Raw genomic sequence first — 24,070 nt, forward strand, 5'->3', positions numbered from 1 at the left:
AAAAAAAAAACAGAAAATAAATTGTCGTTATGCTCTACCATTATTATCATTATCTTTTGGTATTAAAAGGTAGAGCAGAATAGTGAAGAATAATGTCTGCGTAGAAATGACCGAGAAATACGAACAAGAAGCAAAGAAGAACAATTCAAAAGCAAGAGTTCTGAACACCATTCTGGGATGAGAGAAAAAAAATGTACAATAGAGAATATGTACCGTATATTTAAGTATGTATAGATGAATGTATGTATATATACGTATGTAGGTATGTATATATACAAATAATAGTTAGCAAGACTTCAAGCCTTGACAGATCTTTTCCCGACAGAAAAGTTTTTCTCACTCAATCGTCAACCCCGGAATTCCTGCAAATTTTGTGGAAAATATTGCAATGCTCCTCGAACGCTTCTTGTACACAAGGTCAAGTTGTTCATGAAAATTCCTTTAGAGCTTTGCATAAATCAGAACTTCACTTGCCAAATACTAAAATGTTTATTTATTTATTGAATGAAAGACAATAATTATCATAATTTTTTTGACATTATAGAATATTTGAATAATTTTATAGTTGTTAATTTTCTCATGTTGCTTTATATTTTTTCTTACGAGTACAAAAAAAATCTTATGAATAATAATAATAATCTTTATTAACGCCACTGCAAACGAGTTTATCGGGGCAAATTTTATGAAGACAGTGAGATATTGGCATATTTTTATTTCATATGGATTGAACTTCATGCAATTTTTAATCTCTCTGTAACAAAAAAGTTTAGTATTGGGTCATCTTATATTTACGGAGACTGCTTTTTCATACATTTAACATTTTTGTTAATAACTTGTTTTCTGGTGGTCGGATTGACCTGAAATTTTTACACGATCTTCTCAGATAACCAAGGAACTTATTTCCAGAAGCTTGGTTTTATACCTCTAAGAACAAAAGCGCAATTAATCGAAATATAGCTCTGGAGTCGGTCACCTACCCCTCATATACAGTAGTATACAGAGGGTTAAGTTTTTTTCATATGGATTTTTGAGGTTAAAATTCTGCGTAAATAGAATAATAATAGTATTCACATTGTTAACAATTTATTTCAGTTTCATATAATTTTCATCGATATTTCAGCAATTACATGAAGTTTTTCTTTAAAAGGATTCTTTTGCCCAATATTTCCATGAAATCTAAAAAAAATGATGGTAGAAAGAAACTTTCTCACACTCAAAAGACTTGTGATTTTTGAGAAGTTAACCCTAGGTGGCCTTTTCCTACATTTATACATATGTATGTATGTATGTATAAGAATAAGAACCAGATGATTCTTTAAAAAAAAACTGGAAGTAAAGAAAATTGAAAGAAGACTGGAAAAAACTTAATACTCATTAAATTTTTTCTTGTCTGTGTGTGGATTTGAAAGTTGTTTGTGGCAGAACAAGAATCAGAACCGGCGCAATGGAATGTGGCTTCTTGTGTGATCAGAACAGTGTGTGCAGTAAGGAGAGTGCGGAACACCATGGGCTGATCTCCACATGAAACTATATGCTGGAGGGAGATCATAATGTGTCACTGTCATTGTCATTATGACGCACTTTCTGTAGAAAAGATTTTCAAGTTTTTCATGCTATACTGGCTTCTGCCATAAATGAATTGACTGTCTGTCTACTACTGAAGTTGTTTTTTCGCAGTTTTTGCGACGGGGTTAGAGACCATATCATGGTAGAAAAGAGAAAGGAAAAAAATTTCATTTACCTACAAAATTATATACATATACCTCTGATATTTCTTGATTTAATGAAATCTAATTAATCTCATTAGTTGCATACGCACTCTGTTTTTTTTTACAATTCACATGTATGCAAGGTGCAAGTGTACATGATGATAATTTATGTTTTCTCTAAGATTGTGTGTTACAAATTTCACAGCAATGTAATTTGATTTTTATCATTTTTGCAATCTCACTGTCGTATTGCATTTGGATGTGAAAGATTAAAAAAAAAGAAAATGAATGAGAGGAGAGATCGCAAGAGTAAAGGAGAAATGATAATGATGCTTCTGTTAGTTTGTATTAGGATTCAAGTTTATATTTTCTTTATGACAAAAAAAGACGCCTTAAAGACATGGCAAGTTTAATGGAGAAATGGCACTAGTGGTACATATACATATAAAAACACCTTAGGTGAGTTTAGGAATTGAAAATCTATAGCAATATAAAACATGCTATTGAAGATAAATGGCGTCCATAATGAAAGTGAACTTTTCGTTCTACTTCAATGAATCAAATTCTATTATTTCTTTTGTGCATCATGCAATAGATTGTTCAGTTTGTTTATTTCACAAACTCTCATGTGTGAAGCTACAAACAATAAATAACACTCTTTTTATTAGCATATTGTTGAATTGAACATCATTTTAAAGTAATTTTCTCTTTGACTGTATTTTCAGTGATATTCTAAATGCAATTCCACATTAGACCCTATAGACATATGTATATTCATAGGTACATAATGATTGTATATCCATGATACACGCTCGCAATGTTTTGTGGGTTAACAAGAGTGAAATGATTGAGGTCAAGTTAATACCAGTCCATTGGTATAATATAAAATACATTCATAGACAGCTTACACTATTCGTGATAGTATAAAAAAAATTTCTCTAATGAAAAAAATAGTAAATGTAGTAATCGAGATGAAAAAAAAAATGAATGATGTATTAAAAGAATGAAAAATGGAGAAATGATCTTTTTGGTATATCGTAAAAAAAATGAAATGTCGTTCAAAGTTTGTTGTAAAGTACGTTTTTGACCATGATCCCTTACAAGTATGCTGGCTCAAAAAGAAAATTCTTTTGAATATCTGAATGTCGACAAATAAAGGAAAACCCCAATCTCAAATACTATACCGTATAAAATGTTCTCTAAAGAATAAAACAGGAGTAAAATAATGAAATGTTGCACGAAATTTTAAGAGCAATAATAATTCAGAACGAAAACGAGATTCTTCTCGATTTTAATCCATATAGCCATATAGTCAATAAAAACGAGATTGACATGTGAGAAATAAGTGTAGGTAAAAAAAATACAAATACAAAATAAAAATTTTTGATACTCACTCATGTAAATTTTATTAATTGTTCAAAATTATGAGATGTAGTAATTGAGCTAAAAATATATTTTTTTACTTTCCTTTCAATTAAGGTCGTGAGGATTTATCACCGTCGAGCAGTCTCAATGGATACAGCGCTGATGGCAGCGAAAGTAAGCCGAAGATTAAGAAAGGTCCCGCCACGAGGCAGCAGGAGGAATTGTGTCTTGTATGCGGTGATCGAGCTTCCGGCTACCATTATAATGCCCTCACCTGCGAAGGATGTAAAGGTATATATAATTGAGATTTAAAAAATCAGACTCTATTAAAACAAATCTTTTATTCTTTTAATTTTTTTAATATATATATTTTTATATTTTTTACAGGTTTCTTTCGACGAAGTGTGACCAAAAATGCAGTGTACTGCTGCAAATTTGGACACGAGTGCGAAATGGATATGTACATGAGGCGAAAATGCCAGGAGTGTAGGCTAAAGAAATGTCTAGCGGTTGGAATGAGGCCTGAATGTGTTGTACCAGAAACGCAATGTGCGATAAAGAGAAAGGAAAAGAAGGCTCAAAAGGAAAAGGATAAGCAGCAGGTTCCGCAGCCCGTGAGTACGACAGACACGTACAAAACGGAAATTCTGCCACAACTCATGAAATGTGATCCACCTCCCCATGCGACATCTGCCGTAAGGGTAAGTTTTAACAATTAGCCTGTTTTACCTTCACGTGGTCAAGAAATTTCAATTTTAGAATGTTTTTCTAATCACTCAGCCAATCTCCTCACAGGCTCTTTTACCCGAGAAACTCCTGGCTGAGAATCGGGCACGAGGCATTCCATCATTAACGACAAATCAAATGTCAGTTATTTACAAATTGATTTGGTATCAGGACGGCTATGAACAACCATCCGAAGAAGATCTCAAAAGGATAATGCATGTGAGTTGTCGAAAGAAAATTAATTTGTGTTTTTTTTTTAATAAAATATAATTAAATGTATATATTTTTTTTGTATATTTTACAGAGTTCACCTAATGATGATGAAGATCAACATGACGTTCATTTTCGACACATTACAGAAATTACAATTCTCACAGTACAATTGATTGTGGAGTTTGCCAAAGGACTGCCCGCCTTTACAAAAATCCCCCAGGAGGACCAAATAACGCTACTCAAAGTATGTAAATTAAAATTAAAAAAAAATTATGTAATTTTGAGGTTTTTTATTTACAAGTTCCAAAACCATGTCCGTAAAAATATTTGAATTTGAAATCAAAAGGATCTATTCTTACATTATGATACATATAGCTTGACTGTAATAAAATAGAGCAGTAACTCTTTACTATTATATTTTATGTAAGTAGAAATAATGCTTTCATTTTTTTAAAAGTTCTAAAATCAAAATTGTAGAATTTTATTTCCATTTTTCTTTTTCAAAAATGTTTTATAATACGTCTAGAAAAAATCGTAAAATAATCGTTGAATGTTATTTTAACTCTTGAAAACTGCGATATTTTTAAATAAAAAATAATTTCTGGGCAATAAAATTAAAAATCCCGTTTTTTTCTTTGTAGAGAGAAAAAATTAAGAATAATAGAGATACATTATTTGGTCTGACATTTAATTCAGTTTTAATGACTTTAATGTGAACATAGAGAGTAGATACAAGTGAGTGAATAGAACGTAAATTTTTCAAGAATTTTTCATTAGTAGAGGAATACAAAGGTTTTATATAAAAAAAAAACATAAGCTCATATCATCCACAGATATTGAAGAGGAGAAACCTTAAATACTGAAGATTCATTTGCATTTCTTTACAGGCGTGCTCGAGTGAAGTGATGATGTTGCGAATGGCCCGGAGGTACGATGCAGCATCAGACTCAATTCTTTTTGCCAACAACCGCTCGTACACGCGTGATTCATACAGAATGGCCGGGATGGCGGACACGATTGAGGATCTGCTGCATTTCTGCAGGCAAATGTATTCCATGACGGTGGACAATGTGGAGTATGCCCTCCTTACGGCAATTGTGATTTTCTCGGATCGACCGGGGCTGGAACAGGCGGAACTTGTGGAGGCCATCCAAAGTTACTACATCGATACACTGAGGATTTACATTATGAACAGGCACGGTGGTGATGCCAAGTGCTCCATTCTCTTTGCCAAACTCCTGTCAATTCTCACAGAATTGCGAACACTGGGCAATCAGAATTCGGAAATGTGCTTCTCATTGAAGCTGAAAAATAGAAAATTGCCACGCTTCCTTGAAGAAATTTGGGATGTGCAAGATGTTCCGCCGGGTTTGCAATCTAACATACCACCTGCAGTACATGCGAATGGACAAACAAGTGGTGGAACAATTGAGCCGGCATAGTAATTGGGCTCCACTCTCTCATAAAATATCGCAAATCAGAAAAACCTTTTCGCTCCTTGTGAATAATACTTCCCTGGTGAACACACCTTTTCAATTCCACGACTTTTTAACACATGTGACGTAACATTTTTTTTATTGTACAAAAAACATTCTTAATTCTGATCTTGTAATATTTTTAATTCTAATGAATCCGCTATGAAAATGGTTGTATGGGAGCGTACCAGGGAGGTTTTTTTTTGCAAAATGTTGTAGTGTGGTATATGAAGAAGAATTATAAAACATGTTGTACAGAAAAGTTATTATCATGTTGAGTGGAGCCCATTAACAGTCTTGTTTATTTTCTCTTAATTTCTCAATTGAACTCAATCCTTAAAGTATTGATATGATGTCACTATTTTGGAAAAGCATGTGGCACAATACCTGCCACTCCAAAGGAGGGGCACAAAGAGCATTTTAGAGAGATAAAAAAGTAATGAAAAAGAAATTAGAATGAGAAAAAGATGATTGAAAAGAAGGCTCCTTATCGTTTGGCTGTGACTTGTTATATAAAAAAAAAGCTATATTGATTCTTAAAAGGATATAAAAGAAAGTAATTTTAGTGAATGACCAGATAAAACCTATTAGGATTCTAGCTATATTTACATATAAAATTAAAACATTTTAAAAAATTAAAATTTTAGTAACTTTAGGTAAATCAAAGCAGATTTGATCTATACTAAAATGATAAAGAGTTTGTGTTTAGAATAATCATTTAAATTTTTCGTCACTATAATTTTTGTATACGTCTTTCTTTCGGTTATTTTTTATATTATTAAAGAGTGAAAAAAGATTGAGTGAAACTGAAGAGTTAGAGGCAAACCACAAGCACATTTTGAGCGAATAAATAAGAATATTGTATTGAAGAAAAATTGCATCAATTTTTATCAACATTATTCCTTTGCGCGCCCAACTGTCTGAAGTGAGCTGCAGCTGATCAAAAAAAAAAAGGATTATAAATTACAGAGATCACAGAATAAAAATAGAAAAAATGATTATTGAGACAGAATGAGTATACCGATTCATGTCATAAAGCCAGCAAATACAAAAAAAATCTACAAAGGATACAAATAAATAAAATGAGTACGAAGAATTTGGAACGAGGTGCCTTTTGACGAATATATTAAAACAAAGAAAATGATGTGAAAAGAATGGATAAATGGAAGGAAAATTCGCCGGATGAGACCTATCTTTTTAAGAAAAGAAAATTTAAAAGATATTCTATACTGCAGAAAAAATTCTAACGACTGAAGGGATTGGTGCAAGAAAAAAAAATATAAATTCAATAAATTATTTCAGACACTATTTAAGCTTATAAATATACCCATCGTGGAAAAATACTAAAAATGTCTCTATGAAAATATATAATGAAAAGTAGTAGAGTAGAGAAAGTGAAAAAAGGCTGATTGTTTGATATTTTATAGACAAAAAATATTTTAAAAAAATAATAAAAATTGATATATTCGACAAAGAAATGGAAATATAAATTTTAGAGACGAAATAAAGAAGACATAAGTGGAAAATCAGCAAATTAGTAATAATTGTTTGCAGATTATTTTATACATTTATAATTTCTTCATCAAAGAGATTCCATATTTTTTAATCCTATTTCTGACTATATAAGTGAATAAAATTTAAAAAAAAAACACTTACACAGATTCTTTTAATTTCATAAAGTAAAGAGAAATTTCGTCATGAGGAATACAAGAAAAGTTTAAAAACTTTTGGAACTGAAAAAAGAGATAACCGTCCGTTTTAGGAGAAATTTTCATATTATTTTATATATTTTATTTTTTTAATAATTTAATTTTTAACTTTTATTTTTGTGGCAATCTTGTTGGTTATTTTAGAAAGGTGGGACAAAAGTATATTAAAAAAAACTGCTTTAATAGTTTCTTTGATGCACTTATTTCAAAAAATTAAGAAATATTACCTATTTCTCAACTTTTCAACAAATTAAAAGTTCAGGATATGTTCAATTTATTTCGTGTGAATTTTTTTGAACATCAAATGTCCCTGTTTTTCAGGAAACTGAGAAGTAAAATCTTGAAAATGGTTTTCTCCTCTTAATAAAAATTCAGTCATAACAAAACTATTCATAAAGTCACGGCTTTTAATAAAAACATTAAGATTTTTTTTTACGTTTGAAACCACTAACAATTTCAAATATTTTTCATTAAAACCAATTTTATTCAGATCAGAGATTCAAACAAAATTTTTGGAATACTAAACTTTATTTTTTAATTGTTTCATTGAAAATTATGAGTAGAAGTTTTAAACGCAATCGTTTAACCACCTTCAAAATTTTGTCCAGGACACTCATGTTGTATACTAGAAAAAAATCAATAGTGACATACGTAAAAAAATGTATAATCAACATTAGAAGAAAAAGAGTGTTTAAAAAATCAGAAAAAATAGAGACACAAATATATTCATACATTTAATATTTAAAATTATGGCAAAGGAAAAAATCTATGAAAATCAAATATTCATTGTTGAAGTTATGCAAATTCTCAAAGTATATTGTAGTGTAAAGAAAAGTAAGATTTCTAGTGGAACACAAAAAAATATCATAAGAGTTTGCAAACTTTATTCACACTGTGGGATATTCCAAAATAATCATTGGGAGATACAATAGGGATAAAACTGAAGAAAAGAGATAGTATAAAAATAGCAAGACGAGGGAGACAAAGACAAGATTGAACAAATAAAAACGGCTAAAAATATGTACATAATTTACTAATGAAATTCAAATGAGGCAAAAATCATTGCATAAATATAACTTTAAATTTCAAGTAAAGAAGTATATTACAGAAATATATGAAAAATTATGTATAATCCTAGGAAATATGTAATTAACATATACCTAATTTAAAAGTTTCACACAAACAAGAGAAAATTTATAATCATTCATAATAAACAAGCAAATTCAAATCAGTAAGTCACAATTTTGTAATAAAACATACCATTTTGATAAGTAGTATGTTGGAAAGACTTTAGAAGAGATATGCTCCACAAAGAAATTTACAGAAACTTCTAAATGTGTAAACCCTACTGCTTGCAAAATTTCAAATTCCTCCAAAAAAATCTTTGAGTTTTTTTTCAGTTAAATTTTGATGGTTATTTTTTTACAGGGTCGTCGTTTTCTTATAGCAAATTATTCAAAACACAAAAGGTAGATTCTAAAAATGTTAAAAGTTAATCTAATATGAAAAAGAAATAGTCGAAACACCGCCATGCCTTATGGGGTACCTGTGTGTGAAGATAAATTATTGTTGAAGACACAAAATAGCAGAAATATGCTCATGTTAGAATCAACATAATTAAATAAACCAGTACCTCACTTTCTTGACACAAAGCACAGTAAAAAAAAATAAGCAAATTTGGAAATAAAAAATCAGAACAATCATTATACTACATAAAAAGCCACACTTTGCAATGATTGTGGAAAGAAATGATTTTCTTTAGAGCAAGAGATGTTTTGGACTGCAATTGAAAAGTCTATATTTTTCTTAAACTTATTTATTTTATACGAATATTTTAATATCATTTAACTACTTTCGATCAGGTTAAACATCCTAAGTCCAAACTGACTACAAACTAGATGCTTTTTTATGTAATAAGATTTTTATGGAAAAATGTTTCATCACAGAATCTGAAATGATATTGATTTCACAATGAATTTAAAATTTTTTTGAGGTCTGCAAAAAAAAATGTTTACAATAAGTGTAGGTAACAATATCAATAAAATTTCCGACAAAAGTTTCCTTTAGAATATCTTAAAAATAATTTCTGAGATTTAGCTTTTCTGCGCAGAATATACATTTCCGTTCTATAGAAGATTTGATTTTCTTTTCACAACAAAAAATATTCATACAAATAAGACAAATTAACAATGTTCATTTTACCCTAACAAGTCTTGTTAAATATTTTTCTCTTAATTATTGTTTTCTTCAGTTCCCATGAAATGAAAAAAAAAATGTTGTTAGTGAAACATTTCACTACACTGCCATCTTATTAATCTCTTTTAAAATAAATGCGCCACCATTCGCTAAGATGCAAAAAGAACAAAATCTAATAAATTTATGAAAGAATGGTAAGCATTTGATAAAAAAAAAGTCATGAAAAATTCAAGATTATGTAGATGTGAAAACTTTTTCTGTAAAGTACATACAATGAAAATGCAAAAAAAATCTATTAAAAGGATCATGATTATGATGCATTAAAAATGTGTCTCATGCAGGCATTTTGGAAATAAGAAAAATTTCATATACATGCTACATTAAGAAATACACAAAAAAAAACATTAAATGTCGTGTCAGTTTTTTAAATATTTCTAAAAAAAGAACATCTATAATATCAAGTAAATCTCCCTCTTATTCCCAAGCACATGCATATTAGAGAAAAGGAACGAAATGAAAAAAAATATTATATACAACTTAAAGATCATTTTAGCCAATATACTATGCTTATTGCTTTCATGTGCAAAATATATTTAAAAATAAAAATTAGGAAATATTATTATAAAAAAAGAGAAGAATAATAAAAATCAATAAAAGGAAATCTCTCTAAACGAAATCGCACAAATTCGTCAATACATAGAAAGAAAAAAGTTGATGAAAATTCAACAGAAAGCTGTAAACTTTTTTTTTAACACATAAGCATAGACTTTAAAATGAACAAGTTCATTTATTTTCTGAAAGAAAATGAAATAATAAGATAACACTGCCATGGTATTACTAACATTAACGAAGTCTTTCTTCAAGTTGCACCGCATGAATGGTAGACATTTTCATACTAGAAAAGCATTATATTACTTAAAATATTGCTATAGAGACTTTTATTGTTGTAATTGCATACTACAAAAAAATCGAAATTGAAATGCATGCATTTTTTCAAACTCTAGATATAAAAAAATGAACATCGTGGAATAATATTTTAGGCGTCTTAAAGTATATTACTGCCACATTTTAGCTTTCATAATAAATAGAAATACTGATATATGGGAAGAAAACATGGACAAAATTACTGAGAATGAGATAGAAAAACTGATACGACTTTTGGAAAAGATGAATTTGAGAAACTTGAAAAATTATAGTAAATATGTGTTGACATACCATTTTTAAAAATTGGATATATACAATATTAAGAAAAAAAATGAGAAACACGTAACAAGTCACTAGAGAAGGAAATGAGTGAAAATATTGCCATAATATTAGATTTCATGGCAGAAAAATGAAAAAAAAGTCTCAAATATTTGAGACCTATAATAAGGTGATTTTTTTCATGAGCACCGTCGAAAAATTTTTTTGTCAAAAAGGGGACAGTGATTTTATTTATCACACTATCACCGATATTATTTTTTATTAAGCAAAAAAATTTTTACATGAAAATGCGAACAAATGCGGAAAATCGAAAATTTAAAATAAAATTAGACGATGAAAAAAATTAAAAGACTTAGCCCAATCGGGTCCAAATTGGCTTTTCTTTCTCGGTCAAAAACTAAAAAAAAAAAAATAAATAAATTCGTAAAGATGTAAAGTTTTCTTTTCTTATCAAAAAAACGGCGAGAAATTATTAATAAAAAATTATTATAAATGACGTTAACGACTGAAAACGGTGCTCTTTTTTCACGTCATGGATTGACAAAAAAATATATAAAAAGAAAAAAAAACGAGTTAAAAAATTATCACATTTCCAGAAGTAAAAATATGTGTATTCAAAATTTTGGAGCATTATTTGACTATAATGGCTAAATTAGATGGTTGAAGTCAGCATTTGTTTAAATATTCCAATCATCTATTGGAGCATAATGTGAAATAAATTTAACTGAAATCTGCAATTTTCTCAAAAAAAAAAAAATGAATCAATTTTTAAGCGATTGGTAGATGTAAAATTTTAAACTGCCACAATAGATGTTGTAAAGTCATTTGTAATTGAAGAATTAAAAAAAATATATACATATATTGCAGAATTATTAACGTGAAATATTAATGATCTTCAAAAAAAACTGCCAATTTATTTAATGTTTTCATTTGAAAACATTGGATCGTGTCTGATCGAACTGCCAATACATTTTTGTGCAGGATATTTTTTGGAATAAAACAAAATTATAAGAAAATTGCATTTTTCAGAAAAAAAAATTTAATAAAAAAATTAGCAAGAAATATTACTTTTTCCAAAGTAATTTTTGGCATATTTAAACAATCAAGGTTTATATGTGGAATTGAAAATGATCTGTAAAGTACGAACGAGCTCATTTGTGTTTTACTTTTCTTATTTTTTTTTTATTTAAAAAATCAACTTTTACCCTTATAGTACATTTTTATAATTATTAAGAATATTATTATATAAGGAATAAATAAACGAAATGTCTTTTTTGTAATATTCTCAAAATGTAGGTGATATAAATCAACCTAATTAATCAGTTTCTAGGAACGTGAACAGAACAATTTTCAATTTCATAAAAAAAACCAAAAGTTTATATATTGCAAAATTTCAATGCATTAGAAGAGCATAGTAAATGTGAATTTAAACAATATTTTCTATATTAGTATGGTATGTTAAACAAAATCTTTAGCCACAACAATTGAAAGATCATAAATGTCTCTAGAAATAACGATTGGAGACTTTTTGGCTTAAGAAGCCATGTGTGAAAAACGATTTATTCATTTTTTACAATTATATCAAATGAATTAAAAAAAAAGAAAATCAACAATATTATTTAAATGAAAACTAATGCCGTTAAAAGGGATAATTTTTGCTCTTCTTAGTATGAGATAAACACAATTATATGAATTTTACAAGAAAATAAGAGTACACTTATTTGGAGAATAAATCCTATTAAACAGTAGGTACATACATATAGAAAGGAAAGCTATGTAAAAGTATCCGCAGTAGAAGATTGGTTTTATAATGAAAATGATCTTTTTCTTCGTTATTTCTTATAGAAAATACAACACGGAGGAAGTAAAAATTATTTTAAGAATTTAATACTTCATTCTGAGAGTATAAATATAATTTTTTTTAATGCGAAAAGCAAAATGATAATAATTTTAAAGAATATTTGCAACATCTGTAATCTATATATAAGTTTTTTTTTCTATAATTGAAGCTATTAAAAACAAACCTCGATAAGTTGCAGTATAATTGATAAATAATTTTCTATTGATTCTAGTTTACATGATAATTTGTCAGTAGCCACTAAAACCTCTTAATATTAGGTGGAAAAAAGAGTCCTTGTAAAGAATTAATTGACTTTAGCTATTTTTTTATTCGCTTTTAAAATATCCCAATTTTTAAACTATTATTCTAGTGCTGTTAAAAAGAGCAGCACACAAGATGATCAAAAAAATTTTTTGTTTTAATCTTGAGTTAATTTCTCAACGGAGTGCAAAGATAATATAAAAAGACATTTGCAAACTGATCCATTTAAAAATTCAAACAAAGATTACAATGAGAAAAACACTGAAAATAATAAATTAAAATATATGCAACCTTAAGTAACAAAATAAAATGAAATAAAAAAATCAGTTTTGAAAATGTTGTACTATGGCAGTTGCTGAGATGAGAGTTGAAGATTAAGAAAAAAGAGAAATATAGAAAATACTAATAATCTAAATTTAAAGAAAAAAATAGATGAAAAATAGCTGATAATGTACGTTAATACAACAAAAAATAAAAAAGTAAGTGAATATTGTAATGCAGATATAAAAAATATTAATGAAGAGAAGTATATAAATTTAAAAAAAAAGAGAAAATATGAGATGAAAATGTAATTAACAGATGAATTAAAATAAAAATTATATATTGGAGTGTGCAATATGTACAAATTTTACTTTTTTATAAATATTGTATAATAGACATGAAAAATATATTATCAATTATTATTACTGATGATGATAAGGAGATGATGATGAAATATATAAGAAAAAATTAAATCTTAACACACTGTGTTTTTTTATCATTCTCAATTTGAACTCCCTACAAAAAGCGACTTTGACTTCTTTTCGGTTTGACGAGAAAAAAATCAGAAATTCTAAAAATATCTTGAAACATTAATTACAATTTGCATCACGCTGTCCCTTAGTTAATCCTGTTTTACAATTTATTGAAGTAGGTATTAAAAGAAAAATGCTTTAAATTATTTTTAACTCAAAATTTCAATTTGAGGATTTTGAAACCTTTTAGAGACTTTGACAAAAGTTTCTATTAATTAGATCTATTAGGTATAATAATTCGCTGTATACAAAGTTATAACTAGCAATGACTTATTGCAAAGATTTATAAATTTTATTTTACCATAATTTTTTATAGGAAAATAAATAATTATTATACATACATAACTATAATAATAATTATTTTAGTTTGTTTTCAGAGTTCTTTTTTCCGAAAAGTGAAAGATAAATTACTTTTTTATGACCTTAAAGAAATATAGACATTGAGTTGCTCCAAAAATTCCCAAAGAAGTATTAAGAAAGTTCTCCATTCATATCAATGGGAGTTGATTTGGGACATTATATATGTGTTTCAAATGAAAATTATGTTTGTCTCAGCGAATACTCTCCCTTTCTAGAGCTTTCGCAGAAGCTTTCTGTGAAGACTCCGCCCCACCAAAATGTCTCTCTCGGTCCGACGTGCGCCACAACGAATACAGTCGTCGAGCAACCGCAGTAATGAGCCACTCCGAAGCACGGAATCACGCTACCGCGGCATTTTTCCACCAGAGAACATTATCAATGTGTAGACATTTGGAGTGATTTGCAATTGTATATTTGATTGTGTCGCCCAAAAAGAGAGCTGTATATTTGCCAGCAAGTAGTGACTTAGAATTAAAGAGTTGAGTTTCCATTTAACTGTGGAAGGCTCATTACAGTATAACAACACACCATCATCCTTTCGACATTGCCGCATACGTCGCCTTGGTAAGTTGGCATTCCCTATTTGAATCCATTTAATTATTCAATACATTACACCACACTTTGGTGTATATATGCCCTGAATTGGGGTGCTTTGCTTACTGGAATAGAGTGTTGATGATCTGTTGCTTGGGTCTCATAGGCGGCATATGGAGGAGAGAGCAAACATTTACAAAAGCGGGATGGATGAAATCATTCGCGTCAATTAAATAATGTCTTCAGATTGACTTTCTTATACGTTATGTGCTTTCCTCTCGCCATCCCATTTAAATTAGATACCATCAGAGATTTTTTTCCTGACTACACAATTGTGGCGTATTAACTGAAACCTGCCCCCCCCCCCAAAGGTCCCTCAACTCCATTGCGTCAAGACAGCATGTGAAATTTGTCACGAATTGCGGTAGCCCAAAAATATTTCACATATGTAATCGAATGACTTTTAGTGGGTTCACAATTAGGGAGCATTGTGATTAATTAGGTGGGATTTATCTTTCTATATATATATGTTTTCTTCCTTATCGCCAAGAAAAAGAAGTGGCCGCACGATTGCATAGCACTCGATAGGGTTTTTCTTATAACTTGGCACGTTTCGTGTAAATGGGGCGCTCATTCAAAACCACAAGAAACTTGTATACAAAACCCCCCTCTACATCCAACATTGTACACAAATTCCACCAACTGATAAGGAACTCTTTTACGATTATTGATTAGCTTACCTGAATTATAATACCACTCATTTTCAGTACAGTGAAAAATCATTGCAATATGGTGTGATTTTAGTTCATTCTATCAATTGTGAAAGAAAAATTATTACATGTTTTCTTAAATTCTAAGTTTTTGTTTAATTTCCTGATATATATTTTTTAATTCCTTATAGAGAGTTTCTAACATAGATAGCGTGAAGTACCTATTACTACTGTAATCAACGAAAAGTTTGACACGCTCAAATCGGGTTCAAATGAGTAAGTATGAAATACATTTTCTGATTTGGTCACCCTAAGATAAATATAAAGACAAGATAAAGACTGGGGCTGTCTGAACTGAATACTTTCATTTAGTGGTTTAACGATTATCGTAAACACTTCCTGAAGTTTAACAATGTTATGTGTGTGTTTTTTTTATAAACTCCCTTCCCTTTATCCAAGATGCAATGTGGGAGTGTATTTTGAAACAATCTGTTTTTAATATTTCAAATTCCTATTTTCTGACCACTTCCGCTCTACATATCTGTATTATGTACATATGTGTATGTGTAAAGAAATTTCTGCCCTTCTCAACCATAAACACTAAAAAATTGATATTCATTTGATATAATAAGGAGATTGAAATTTAAAGCCAAGGTTGAACTTGAAAGTTCGTGATCGAATTAGTTAAAAAAAAACTTTCGAAAACTCATACGTATACAACAAAATATAGAAAAAAAAGCGTTAAAAGCTGCGAATCTTTTAACATAAGAAAAAACACTAAATTTTACTGTTAAAACTAAAATCAAAACGCATAGGTTGCAAAATACCATACTAAACTGTCATACAGATGTATACTAAAAGCGTTATTATTTCCTTTTAGTTATGGACACATAAAGGCAAATGAAAGTAGGGGAGACCGGGGTAAAAATAGTCAATTTGCGTAAATCCTTATCTGCAGGATTCCCCAAGGTCAAGAAAATTTCCTCGATAGGTTATTCTTATAGGAAATTTCCTGGCCTACAACTTTGTCTCAGACCACTTTTCTCTATCTCCACGGGAAATATGAGTTTTCGAGCTTTTCCTAAACCCTTCCGCTTCTGACTTTTTTTAAACGCGGCGGGTAAATATAGTCACCAGTTGGCTAAATAAAGTCGGTCGAATTTTCCGGCATTTCCAATGATTTTCCACCTGAGAGATTGGTAGTAGTTGATAGCTAAACTTCTCACCTTTTGATCCGCGACAAGGAATTTCACTTTTATACGCACTAAAACAGAGAATTTTGCGATTTTCTCAAACACGCCATTTTGCAACAAATGAATAGAAAATATGCCAAAAATTTCGATCTCCCATATGATTTACATGGGATGACTAGATCTACCCCAAGGGGTATGTTTTGATTCAAAAAATTGTAGAGAAAAATCATTAAAAGTTATTGAAGAATACACCTTGGCAACATTTTCTGTACTAATCCAGCTAGTGAGAAAAATTATCAGATGGGAAAACTGCTGAAGGAAATGTTCGGAAAACGCGTTTTTCTAAATACGCAAAAGTTTGGGAAATGGGCCAAAAATCTATTTTCATTTTTAACTCCTAAAGTACTGATCGGATAACCTCCAAATTACTGTCAAAAATTATAGGTTGGTAGGGCTTTGCACCCTAATTTTTTCCGATTTTTCCGATTTATATTTTGGGAGAAATTGGCATTTGAAAATTCCAAAATGACTATTTTTACCCCGGTCTCCCCTAATAAAGAATGAATTTTTTTTTATTTGAAACAAAATAAAATATTGTAAATTGATTGAATTTTGCTGAAAACGTTACTAAATTGTTCTTAGCCGATTTAATAGCCGTTTTAAATATGAAATTTCTAACAGATTGCATTGAATCATTAAGGAATCGATAATTCATGACATAAAAAATGTGTGTTAATCAGGAATTTTTATACCTAACATTTAATTTCTGAGATATATTGAAGTTAGGTTTTTTGAGATTGCTTCTCAACTCAAATAAAATTAATTCGTTTTAAACAAACTATAAATTCCTATTTTTTACTTTTCTTCAAAGATGATTTAGACAAATTTTATCAAAATCAGTCCAGTAGATTTTTCAAAATATATAAAAATGAGTTAAAGTTGCATAAAATAAATATTGATTCTTTATTATTTAATTAAAAAAAAGAATTAATAAAGTCGTTCTTGTTTTATGTATGAAACTTAAACATAGTTGCTATTTTTACACCTGTTCAAAATAATAACGTACCTACGTATTATAATTACACTTTCTGATTGTGTTTGAAAAATCTGCTAATCTGCATAGTTGTATAATAAAAATTCACTAAAATCTCAAGGGAGATAAAAAAAATCAGAGGAATTTACTAATTTTATTCAAAGCGCACCACACAGGGGGAAGGTAAAAATATTGAATTTTTAAGCGATATCGACTGTGTGGATGGTGAATCAAGGAAAAAGATATTTGATTACTAAATTACTTATGCACAAAACGACAAAACTTGTGGAACGAGTTTTACACTTAATTTACAATTTATATAAAAGTCTCCACACCACACGTTTTTTTTTCGTAATATCTTTCTCTCCTTCATCGGAGATCTTTCTACAATATTACTTCCAGAAGAACGAGAAGACGAAAAAAGACGGTTGGTGCTTATATATACATACATATATGTATGTAGATGTTAATAAAATATGTTAATTTCCTAAAAAAGGAATGAAAGGTGCGTGCGATTGAAATTTCTTTTCTCAACATTCAAGATATAGAATTTGCTCGGCAATTTATACAAAGCCTATTGGACTGCTACATTAATTAAATAGGTGTTAAAATTTGCATTGCTACTATAAAAGAAAGAAAACAGAGGAATTTTTAATCAAACACGCCAGCTATCTGTTCAAAATAATTCCATTTAATAATAAGTTCATTTTCATTAACCGAAACGTTCAATACAATGGTTGTTCCCTTTATCACATATGTAAGAAGGAATGTTAATGATGGATTGAACGTACTTGCTGAAAGTGTTGAAAAGAATTAAAACATTTTTTTTTCTGTGAGGATATCTTCGATATGTATGTATGTTGTGCACGGTTAAAGAAAAATGTAAGGGGTGAGAAACACTATAAAAGAATATGAAGTGTAGAGAAAAACAAAGAGACGCATAACATCTTCTTTTAATGTGAAATTTAATAAATTGGTTGTAGATATAGAATAGGTATGTACCTACTATATAAAAATTCAATTATGTACAAATACTTGTTATTCTGATAGGTCTCTGACATCGCCAATCAATGGCATTGGGCTATAGTTACAGGTGGTTTAATACTTCAAATTGAATGACGCGCTATAAACCGCAATGTCGATGAATTCTTATAGTGCAGCACACTTATACAAATCAATTACAAAATAATGTAAATTAATTTATCACCCCTCATGATACACACTAATAAAGAAAATAAACACTATAAGATATCTATAGTAGAAATGCTGCTAGAACACTGTTCATCTACTGTACAATGTGATTCGATCTTCATTAGAAGAGGGAGTCCTCATCTTCGTTTAAATGGTTCAAGAGTGGGCGATGATTTAATCGCTATGCGCGTTTTTTTTCTTCTTCACACTTCGTCTTCTTTTCACTTGTTGTTTTACAACATCTCTGTCTCTCTTTTAATATTAATAGAAAGTGTTACGAAACATGATTATTTAGTGTCATTCGTTATTACTGACAGAAAGGCGCAAAAATTAAACAAACATAACAAGCTTAACCCTTTTAGATCCGCGATCAATCTAGCGAGATGGCTGAACTAAAAATATAATTTGTATGGATTCCTTTTGGCTCAAATAAGACATTTTTAGCAAAAAATCCCAACTCAAAAATTTTCGGTTTTTCGTCCTTCCTTATCCTGTGAATCCTTGAGGATGTCCTTTTGTGGTCAGGGATTGTAAAGACTCTTGTATTAATTTGTAGGGGAGACCGGGGTTAAAAAAGTCACTTAAGGGTTTAGAAAAAGCTCAAAATATCATATTTCCCAAACAGATAAAGCGAAATGTATAGCTCATTTCTTTAGGAAATTTACTGCCCTACAACTCTTTCTCAGATCATTTTTTTCTATCTAGCTAGGAAATATGATATTTTAAGCTTTTTGCAAACCCTTAAGTGACTTTTTTAGCCCCGGTCTCCCCTATTCAATATTCATAAAATATAACGATACAAAATGAAATATTTTCAAAATCGAGTCTTTGGGTAAACTTATATTGTCCATAATGTGACATTTTTATGCCGATTTCATCAGAAAACAAAAGGATAAGGAGGATTAGGGCTAAAAGAATCATTAGTGCTTGAAGTTTTAAAAAAATATTATGTTGGTCATTATTCTTTCGTCGTGATAGATTAGATGCTGTTTTACATATCGCAAGAAAATAATATTTCACGATCTCTCTTCTCTTTTGCCATTGCAATAAAATTTCATACAATAATCCACACCACACATAACAAAACCTTGCAAAGGATCATTAAATATCAGCACGATATACATAAATTTCTTATCAGAGGCTTCTTTCAGAGTATATTCGAATATTATAAAAAGCCCACACTGTTAAAAATAGTGTATATAAAAAAAAGAAGGAAATTTACTTAAGAATATACAATTTAAAAATCTCTGATTCATATTGTAATCTTTCTTTTGTCAAAGTATGTACAAAAACTTTCTTATTCATCACTATAGGATCGTCCTTTGTTCACCTCGTTTGAGTAGGGAAGAGAAGTATCTTTTCTTTCTTTGTGTCTGAAATAAAAGACAAATAATTGTGTCACACAGCCAATTATCATATTATTACAACTATTTGTGAACAATGCATAGCATATCTCAAATGTACAAATAATAAATATTTTCAACAACTTTTCCACTATTCCATGAAATATCTCTGAGCGATAAGTTGAAATACAAAAAAGAATTTTACCATATTTCGGAGCCGCACGAACACGTTTTTGATAAAATATTCTTAAGCTGGAAAATGCTGCTGTTATAAATTAGATAATAATGATGAGTATAAAATGTTGCTTCGCTCCATTTACCTTGGCTCGACCTATTGGGATACTTTACACTTCTTGTACAATAAGAACTTGTCTTAAAATTCATAAAACTGCTATTGTACTTTTTACATCAGGTCCTTTAAAGATATAAATATATTTTTATTTGTCGCTTATTATTGTCAAAAAAACATTGTTCATAAGAAAAACCTGGAATTAAAATCATTATATAATCTACATACGAAATGATAAAATCCAGATCAATCATAACTTATAGCTTTACGCATAAAATGCATGTATCATACACTTATAAAAGTGTACATATATATGCCAAGAGAGATTAAAAATCCGTTGAAATGTGTGAAAATCACCGGGTCAAGTGAAATGACCATAAACTTGAAAAGTTCTGTGACGAAAATGCATAATGATGATGGGAGAAATGGTCCTTTTGCACGTTGCTGACTGCATCATGTCTAAATTGCAATAGATTGGGTGGAACAGATTGCAGGGATTCCTGGCTTGCATTGGTTGTGTTTTTTTTTGGCTCTTCTTGAGGCCAATATTCGCTCCCGTAAACGTATATGTATGTCTGGCATCTCTAGGGGGAAAAGTACTTTTAGTTTTCTTCTGCTGGGAATCTCATTTGCGAGTACGATGAAATACATGGCAAAAGAAAGCAACGTCGTATTCGTCACCAAAATGACAAAATTACAGGGTGTGACAGTTTATAAATAGCTTGCGCCACTTTATTATACTCTCCTCTTGTTCTGAAGTTTTGTCGCGCGTGTGAAGAGACTTCCACGTCGTCTTCGTTGGCGTTGGATCCGGCGTTCCGTTGGACCTCGCCAACGGAGTGGAGGATGAGTGCTCAAGATTCCACATCGTTCCTTAATGATTTTTGTGTGCTTTTTCGAGTGATTTCGTCTCACAAAACATTCCACCCAGTGAAGTACGCGCATTTCTCGTCGTTCGAAGCCCCCAAAGGCAGATTATCCCATTTGGGATTGGGAGTGTGAGAGTGGAGTGATAGAGTCACTGGTAATGAGTTGTTAGGTTCATGCAGGGAGAAGGGAGTGGTAAAAAAGTAAAACGTGGTGATTGTCGTTTCAAATAGTCAACTGAAAATCACTCTGACAACCAGTTCATTTCATGGTGTCTCGTTCCCAGCATTCTCCCCGCACTCTCTCATAATCATTCAAACTCGCACTTGGTAACCTTTTTTTCCTGATCGGCATATCAGCTTTGCCTTTCTGGATCAACTCCCGTCCCAAGTTGGGAGTGTGTGTGCTTATGAGCGAGCTTCCGAATCTTTTACCACACAACACGGAGTCAGCAGACCCGTCACTTGGGGCCTCATCCGAATACGTCTGATCGGTTCACCAGTCAGTCGACTCTTGGACATGGAACAACCAACACGAAATCGCTCAGTACAAAAATGCATTTACCTTGTGAAGTCGTCGACTATAAAACACCACCCAGTGACTTTTTTGTGATATATACAGCTGCCTAAGTTTTACTTATTAGTTTTCCTTTATAATATATTTCTGGTGAATTATAGTTGCAGCACTCGGTCTTATTAATTTATTCTCTACAAAGAATATCAAACAACCCCCAGATATCCCATAAACAATCGCGCATTAAATTATTTAAAAAAAAAATCATTTTCGTTTCATCATCGAGCGTGTGTATTAAAGAGTGTGTAAAATATTCTTTAGGAATGGTGTCTAAAATAATACAAATGGTAGTTACAAATACGGCAAGAATATAATACTTTGGTGTATTTTAGTAGAATATGCCTCAAAGTTTTTTTCTTCCCCCATCCTTACATTTTCTTGGAGTTAAATGAGAAATTCTCTCGCAATGGTTTTTATATGGTCTCTATAGAGAATAATAAATAGGTATATAGGCAGAAGTTATTCAATTGAGTAAATGTTGTATGTGCTACTCATACGGCGCTCCCATAGTAATTTTCGAAAAGCCATAAGGAAGCTCATCAGAGCATATCCCCGTGTCTGTGTTTTATGCTCTCTGCTTTGATCCCTCTTCACGAGACCGTTCGCCACATGCCTCAGCATTCAATGCAATAGGGTATCTGTTCACATCTTACCGGGCAGCATTAGATTATGAATTTACGTGATTTCTAATACTGTCAGGTAAAGATGTCGTCCGGGCCCTAAGTATCAACACTGCCTACATCATAAAGGTGATCACAAGTGTATTTGCAAATAGAAGGAGAAACCTTCGCAAGGGAATATAAAATCTACAGGATAAAATATTTACCTAATGTGCTAATTGAAATCTATTAGTGCTTCCACTTCCCCTTGGTTGACGAATTCATAAACTATGATAGGGGATCATGAGTGCGGTATAAGTGTTTGAAATGAAGACGACCTTTTCACAGAGTATGATCACGCATATGGCCAAATAGACAAAGAAAGACACATCAATTAAGAACGAGGGAGCAAAGGAGATACCACAAAAGTTAAAATCAGCACAAAAGAGTAATAAAAAAGCAACCACATTAATTAGATATCATTAAAATGGTGATTTTTTTCTCTTCTGCTTCCATGAGGCGATAATATGTGTAAGCTCTAACCGAACTTAAGCACGTGGTCTACAATGTTGCAGAAGAAGACGCGCAACAATAATACATAATTGTGATAAACTTTCAATTTTATGCAGATTTTTCCATAAATTTTCACTATTTGTCTCGCATTCTATACGCGAATCTCTCTTAATTAATTTTGAAAAAAAAATCATCTTGATTACACACATGTTCCGTCGTCTTCGTTGAAACTTTTTTCTCGCATCCAAAAAAAAACATGCGGGAAGATCATATTTTTCCTCACCCCTCATCACCACTGTCTCATCGAATAGAAATTGTGTAATTATGCAAATTTAGCAGTTTCCCAAGCATTATAAATTCTTCGTGTGTGTAATAATTATTTAAACAAATTCGACAGTTAATCGATAATTTACTTTTCCCTCCTTTTTAATAAACCATACACACAAATGAAATCAAATATTTTGGTACATAGAGAAAAAATCAACTGATGTACAAAAATATATGTGTACGAGGTGTTCCAATGGAAATATGTATAGGTAAAGTATAAAAAAAAATGTGTAAAGAAAAGTGGAGGATGGGAGTTAAATGAGAAACGATGAAATTCACTTTAAAAATAAATAGCCATCAAAATAAATTCAAAAATTTATTAATACAATTACGTAAAATGTTGCTGAAAGAGAGTTCGGTGAATTGAAGAAAAAAAAAACATTTCTTTCCACACTTGTGTCGTGTTTAAAAGAAAGAATGAGTAACGTTTTGAAGAAGCATTAGGTATTTCTATCTCTCCCCAACGACAAATATAATAATTTTAGTGAAGAAGCTTAAAAGAAGAGAAATTCAAAAATCTACACGTATTGAAGATATTGTATTTATTTTCTATTTTTAAATGTCCACGAAAAAATGCAAACTTGTGTATAAAATGAAATTAATAGAGAAACGTTGATAAAGGAGCACAGGAAAAGTAAATTACTTTGATGAAAGTAATATAAAAAAAAAATAACAATCACATCCAGTTCAATTTATCTTATAAAATACTGCGTGCCATGCATGATTTTTCCACCTACAATAATGTTGTGAAAAATTAAAATTGGTGTCATTAGGTTTTTAAAAGAAAGCCCACCAGCAAAAGCTGGCAGAAAAAATAACATTATTATCGTTATATTAAAAATGCTGGAATCCTTTTACATAAACCTGTTTAAAATATGTAAACTGAAAACTTTAAAATTTCTTTCACGGAATAATCTTAAGCGAGACTTCGAAATCTTTGGGTTTCTAACATGCTTACCCCAGAACGGAAAGCATTTGGCATTCTATCCATCTTTTTTTCTTGTGGTGTCACCAAAAGTGTGAAGAATTTCTCTACTCCGTCGCGTT

At 30.4% G+C, this 24,070-nt stretch overlaps 1 protein-coding gene and 1 long non-coding RNA gene across 11 annotated transcripts in view; both read left to right on the plus strand.

The window, feature by feature from the left end:
- The window catches only part of LOC129797524 (ecdysone receptor), a 91,652-nt gene extending 78,215 nt beyond the window's left edge, over positions 1-13,437 (plus strand). For 6 of the 10 annotated variants that reach the window (XM_055840195.1, XM_055840201.1, XM_055840200.1 and 3 more), the window contains 5 exons: positions 3,189-3,365; positions 3,462-3,775; positions 3,834-4,019; positions 4,105-4,257; positions 4,901-13,437. In XM_055840195.1, coding sequence (XP_055696170.1) covers positions 3,189-3,365; positions 3,462-3,775; positions 3,834-4,019; positions 4,105-4,257; positions 4,901-5,455 — 1,385 coding nt within the window. In that variant the 3' untranslated portion in view covers positions 5,456-13,437. The remainder of the gene's footprint in view (positions 1-3,188; positions 3,366-3,461; positions 3,776-3,833; positions 4,020-4,104; positions 4,258-4,900) is intronic. The other 4 variants (XM_055840205.1, XM_055840204.1, XM_055840202.1 and 1 more) reach the window with 2 other exon arrangements.
- Positions 13,438-14,023: 586 nt separating this feature from the next.
- Positions 14,024-23,657, plus strand: LOC129797804 (uncharacterized). Its single transcript, XR_008751351.1, has 2 exons — positions 14,024-14,415; positions 15,287-23,657. It is a non-coding gene; the product is annotated as an uncharacterized LOC129797804 (long non-coding RNA).
- The last annotated feature ends 413 nt before the right edge of the window (positions 23,658-24,070 follow it).

The sequence above is a fragment of the Lutzomyia longipalpis genome, chromosome 1 (genome assembly GCF_024334085.1).
Source record: "Lutzomyia longipalpis isolate SR_M1_2022 chromosome 1, ASM2433408v1".
Taxonomy (NCBI): domain Eukaryota; kingdom Metazoa; phylum Arthropoda; class Insecta; order Diptera; family Psychodidae; genus Lutzomyia; species Lutzomyia longipalpis.